The sequence below is a fragment of the Paramormyrops kingsleyae genome, chromosome 5 (genome assembly GCF_048594095.1).
Source record: "Paramormyrops kingsleyae isolate MSU_618 chromosome 5, PKINGS_0.4, whole genome shotgun sequence".
In the NCBI taxonomy this organism is placed as follows: domain Eukaryota; kingdom Metazoa; phylum Chordata; class Actinopteri; order Osteoglossiformes; family Mormyridae; genus Paramormyrops; species Paramormyrops kingsleyae.
Window position 1 is genome coordinate 20,743,350 of NC_132801.1, and position 6,000 is coordinate 20,749,349.

At 42.4% G+C, this 6,000-nt stretch overlaps 1 protein-coding gene across 2 annotated transcripts; it reads left to right on the top strand.

Moving 5' to 3' along the window:
* Positions 1–407: 407 nt before the first annotated feature.
* dcakd (dephospho-CoA kinase domain containing) lies at positions 408–4,203 on the top strand. 2 transcript variants are annotated; one of them, XM_023809205.2, is made up of 5 exons: positions 408–553; positions 2,147–2,259; positions 2,347–2,550; positions 2,642–2,729; positions 3,375–4,203. In XM_023809205.2, exons 2-5 carry the CDS (start codon positions 2,148–2,150, stop codon positions 3,658–3,660), a joined length of 690 nt encoding a protein of 229 aa, XP_023664973.1. In that variant the 5' UTR covers positions 408–553; position 2,147; the 3' UTR covers positions 3,661–4,203. The 2 variants fall into 2 exon arrangements, with proteins under 2 accessions (XP_023664973.1, XP_023664974.1); XM_023809206.2 differs by having other exon boundaries at positions 3,411–4,203.
* Positions 4,204–6,000: the final 1,797 nt, after the last annotated feature.

Genomic DNA, 6,000 nt, shown 5'->3' on the forward strand with positions numbered 1-6,000 from the left:
TGCCAACGTTGATCAGGTGGCTGGCGTGAGATTTTTTAATTCGAGACAAGTCTGCACACACATGCAAACGCATTTACATTTATGAAACAGTTTAATTACCTTGTCAATAGTCTGTAGGGTTTGCAAAGTACCCCAGCGTTTTTGGTGCAGCGAATTTTAGGCTTACAATGAAATATACATTGCCCGTAAGGCTTCCTTCGCGTGGTGTGAGTCAGAAAGCGTGATTGTCACGCCAGATGCGTGACCGTTGGCAACCCTGCGGTACGCCGTAGACTCATGTGTGCACCTTAAAACAATGTTCCTTTCATCATTATGGTGTAATAATATACTGTCACAAGTAATATGGAAAGCCATATTTTAGTGCTCGCCAAGTGGACTGATTATAGCGCTGACAGCATCGGACGCCGCCATGTTGGCTCCATGACGAGAAGCTGTCCTCAGCGGACGCCGCCATGTTGGCTCCGTGACGGGAAAGGTGTCAGCAGTGACTGCCAGAGCGACTTCCGGTGAAACTAAACGCAGTTTTCGCAGGGAAGAAGTGGATCATATGAAAGTAAGTACGAGGTGCCTAGGTATGTAAATAAAATAATAATATAGAATGCAAACAGTTTATCAATAAATGCAATTGAATGCAGTCCAGAATATGATCTCAAATATACGTATTTAGGGGGTGATTTTGATGGTGGTTTGATACTTCAACATCTATTAGATAGCTAAATACCCCAGTTAAACCTGTTGAATTATGGAGCCAGTTATTATTACAAATCCGTAGTAAATGAATAGTTCCATTCAGCTCTGGGTCGGATACCACGGACCAGACTTATCTTGTCAGTGCCTAAACTAAAAAACTGCACAGCCGAGCCTTCAGCCCCATAACCTTGGGAGAAACCAGGTGCTCTGTGCTGATTTTACAGTACAGCACCGACATATATGCTTCATATAGCTTGACACTCGCTTCCACTTCCACTAAACGCAGCCTCACGTTTCGGGGGATCGAGGGATCCGTTGGCTAATGCGGCATTATGAGAGGAAGACTTACGTGGGTTTCAGTAAAGAGAGACAAATCGGAAAAGCCTGGATAGCAAGCAAGGACCTCATAGGGTGTGCGTGAAATTTCTCTTTTTTCACGTTTTGCATTACTTTAAATGTGTGTAAGTAGAACATTTTTATATAACATGTATACTTTGTAAGGCGCCCCGCCCCTCACGCGTGCCACTCTTATCTTGCATTAATGAAGTATAAGTAATATTCCGATGATTCGGGGAAACCATTTAACTTATTAGTATATTAGGCTTACTTTGATCATATTTTTTCCGAGAGTTGTAACACATCATGAGGAATGAAACAATCTGTGCAGCAGGGACGTGCAGGCGGTAGGTGGGGTGGTGGTTGGGGGGGGTGGTGTCTCAGTACCTGCCCCCATTGCCCGAACGATTGAAACTGCCCTTTTTCGATCCCCAGCGATCACGCAAAATGTAACGAGGGTCCTCCCGCCCAGTCTGCAAATTATACCGATAGCAGACATTATGATTTCTGTGTTCTGCCCCACTAAAACGCACGCCTGCCATTTTCAATAATACTTAAATTTGTAAAGCAGTTTCGTGATAATTTATTCCTGAGATATTCTGACTGTTACACACAATATCCAAAGGTTTGGAAAGTCTATTTATAAAGATCAGTACCTATGGTGGTCTGTCAACCCATACAAGGGGGGTCTTCTGCCTTGTACCTTGTACTTTCTGGTAAGCTATAGACCTCAGGCCCACCAAAACCCTGTACTTATTTACAGAAAAAGGATGGATATGTAGTGACCAGTGACCCTGTCCAATTGGTTGGGCAAAGCCAATGTCTTGGTGTTCCAATAGCTTTTTTTATTTTTAATTTTCTCCTTCCTATCTACTCATAAATGAAAATTATTGCGAAAATATAATATGACACTATTTTGGAAGAACAGTGACCATATGTAAAAGCGATATGCACCCCCTCCCCACTGTCCCAGAGAGCTCTACCAGAAACTTTAGACCACACCTGCAAGTAACTTTAGCTGACGGAGAAATAGGCGAGTCAGGTAGCATAACATTATGTTCCAGGCGTCTCTGATGGCATCATGAGGACGCAGTGTGTGTGAATGTGTATGCGCTCGCAGGATGTTTCTGGTGGGGCTGACGGGCGGAATAGCTTCGGGGAAGAGCACGGTGTCCTCGACACTGCGTGACCTTGGCTGTCCCATCATCGACGCCGACGTGGTGGCCCGACAAGGTGAGCCGGCGGTTGACCTCGGAGCGGTTCGGCGTGGACTGACCGGCGTGGCGTTCGCCTGACCTTCTCCGCTCTGCCGTCCATCAGTGGTGCAGCCCAACAGCCCGGCCTACCGCAGGATCGTGCTGCATTTCGGCCCGGAGATCTTGCTCCCCGACGGCGAGATCGACCGGCAGAAGCTGGCCCAGATCGTCTTCTCTAGTGTGGAGAAGCGACGCATCCTCAACTCCATCACACACCCAGAGATCCACAAGGCCATGCTGAAGCGCATTTTGTTCTACTTCTTCAGAGGTGACGGTTACCCTCAGTGCTTCCCCAGCATTGTTTTAATGCCTCTGGAAGCAGCAGTGCTGACATCCATGGCCTCCTCACTCTCCCCCAGGGTACCGCTATATCGTCCTGGACGTGCCACTGCTGTTTGAGACTCGCCGTCTCGCACGCTTCCTTAACCACACGGTCGTGGTGTACTGGTAAGAGTCTGACTCCCTGTTTGCGGTGTAGACGCTGGTGTCGTGCTGCATGGCGTCTGCATGATTTGTAAACGTGTGTGGACACTTAATTGGACAGATAGATTCTGTACAGCTCAAGTAAGAACTGATTGGAAAAAAGGCATAAACCTGAGCTGTTTACGGTTTAGCTGTGACGTATTGTGACATATTAGAACATGCTGCTTATTATGTGCACCACAGCTGGAAGGAATAGGGAAATTTAGCATCAGTATTGGGTTTCTGTCTTTAGCAAAGGGATAGGTTTGGGTATGGATGGTTGGGACTTGTCCTACAGTATTGTGGAACCACCATGTGTATTTAGGGGGGTGAGGTGTTTGGGCCCGATTTGGTCCCTTCCAGAGTTGGGTAATTTAGGTCCACAGAGTAAAAGTCTAGACCAGGATTTTGTTTCAACCAACCAGTTGCTCTGTGACTGTGACTCTTTATGCTCAAGTGGTTGGTCTGGATTTGTACTATTTGGACCTGAATTACCAAACTCTGGTCCCTACCCATGTTGAAACCAAACCTATGCCCTTGGTTTTTGGATTTTTTTTTTTCTTCTGTAACCTTTCCCCCCCACAAGATATAGGATTCACGTGTACTCATAGCCCACTGCTGTTATTTCAGCGACCCTGCCACTCAGCTGTCACGCCTCATGCATAGGGACAGCCTGAGCCAGGAGGAGGCGCAGCAGCGCATCGCCGCCCAGATGCCCCTGAATGAGAAGCGCGGACTGGCTAACCACGTCATCGAGAACTCAGGCAGTCGTGAGGACACCCATAGGCAGGTCCTCAAATTGCACACCAAACTAGAGGACTCTATGGAATTCCTAGTGGTGAGAGGCCTGGTTATTGCTGTTGCTGTTGGGCTGGGCGGCTTACTTCTGTATACCATGAAGCTACTGATATCATAGCATGAAATCATTGTTTCTTCACATTGCAGTACAGTGGAGTATACTTAATTGTGCAAAATGCACTGAAATGCACCTTTTAATATAGTTTGTAATAAATGTAATGGTTAGATTTTCTATTTTTGATGGACTATTTTTAATCATTATTTTAACACTATATGGGATGATAACTTGTCAGATGCTAATAACTGACAAATTGTCAAAACTTACTGTTTATTGTTTCATTTCTCAAGTTATTTAATGATTTGGGCTGTGCTTCACAAATGTAAATATATTATGTGAGTTGTTTGGTATCTTACATAAGCTACTGAATTTACGAGGATGTATATGTGCATACAATATTTCTTTCGTTGCCAGTGAAACACTACAACAGCACACTGAAAGTCTATCTCACCAATTTTGTGTTTGGGAGTAAAACAAATATTCACCACTAGATGGGAGTATCACAAACCTTTATTTCTTTGCATGGCTTCATGTGGTTGGAAAACTGCAGTTGGCTAGAATAGAAGAGAATAAGTTGTTTAATAAAATAATATCCTATTTGGACATGTGTTGACTGCTCCATAAACACAATAATTATATAAAATTTCAGTTAGAAAATGGTAGAGAATTACTATCTTCAGTTTCTTTCAATGACCGGGAGACCTTCTAGGTTATGATTTTTTTTTGCCAGTGTTGGAATAAATATTTAATACTTTAAAACCTCACATCTTGATATTGCTAATGTTAGAAGGTACATTAAAGGAGACACATTTTATTTTCATTTACTGATTTGATTTCTGTTCTCACAAAAATCTGCCGTGTGTTAACGAAACTAATATATTTCTTTTTCGATGTAGTGCAGTCTAGTTGTAATTGGCTACTTGGACAATGTCCTAAATCTGGGGGCTGAACATTATCAGGATTACTGGTTTAATCTAAAAGGTCCCTCTGAAGGGAAACGTAGATAGATAGATTTTATATCACAAAATGTTTTAATTTCTATTGCAATTTACAGATAAAAACACAGGATGCAAAATTACATTCACAGACAATAGTATAATATCCAGCATCAAATAGAATTTGCTTTTCAGGTGTCTTTTTTCTGCCTGTCTAGTGTACCATCTATTATACAAGCTCATAGTTTCTTTGCACAATTTCACTTTTTGAACTCTACTGATGCAGTTTGCTGTGGACCTACAAAACCAAAATGCACATCAAAGGAAATCAGAAGTGAGACTACGCTTTGACATTCAGTCTTCAGCTTTGTTCCTTTGTACATTACTGTTGTTTACTGCCTTGCTTAAATAACGGTGTAGGGATTAAAGTCACATGATCCTTCAGTTTCATTAAGCACAAGCGTTTGGCTATGAATATGTAAAAGAGCACCTGCACACATTTGCTCTAGCAGTGCCGCTTGATTGTTGATGCGATGCTTTGATACAAATTCACTGATAAAGATCAGCATGAGTTTGTGCTTATTGCTTTATATTAAAGCTGCTCCCCACTTATCAATCATCACCCTTTGTAGAGTCAATTATTCCACTAATCTATGAGAAAATGAGTCATAGCATCAGCCCATCTGATCGCTGTTTAGGCAAATCCCTTTCTAATGAATCTGATATAATCACATTGTGTAAAGGCTCCCAGTCTATCCCCTAACATTGTCCCATTCCACTTAAATGACTTGCTTGTCATTTATGGGCATCAAATTAGGACACACTTATAGTATGTACTTATAGTATGTACTTGTAGTGTATTAATACCATTTTCACTGTAAAACTGTTATTCTGTGTAATTTCACGAGTGAGCTTTTTGTGGTATATGTGTAGTATCTCGTATTGACATGGATTATGTGATATTCACATATTCTGGGCATCTATACAGATGTGCTGTATTAATAGACTGAAATTCTTTTTCTTTTGAAATTGTAATTGTTGCCTCACCCACCTGCCCCCTTGATGTGTGTGTGTGTTGTGACATTCACCTCATTATGGTGTCTCCTGGTTACTAAAGACTGCAGTTCAACAGAGTAATATTTCTCCAGTGGTTAATTTGCTCTCCCTTCAATCCTGTTTTCACCCAGATCTTGAATATTAAGTTGGGTGTTCTTGGTTTAAGCCAGTGAAAATTTATAGGTGAGATGACGATAGTGGAGCCCAGGGGGTAAATGGTGGACCTACTTGTGATCAGAGCACTAGGAGGCTAACCTACGTGTTCCATAAACAGGACACATATATTTCAGAATAAAAATCTATCACCAAATAAAGACTGGGATAAGGATGGACTGTGAGTGATCTTAAACCCCAAGCTTTATAGATTTACAGGAATGTGATGAAGAAGCAGAGAGACAAACAGGTCAGT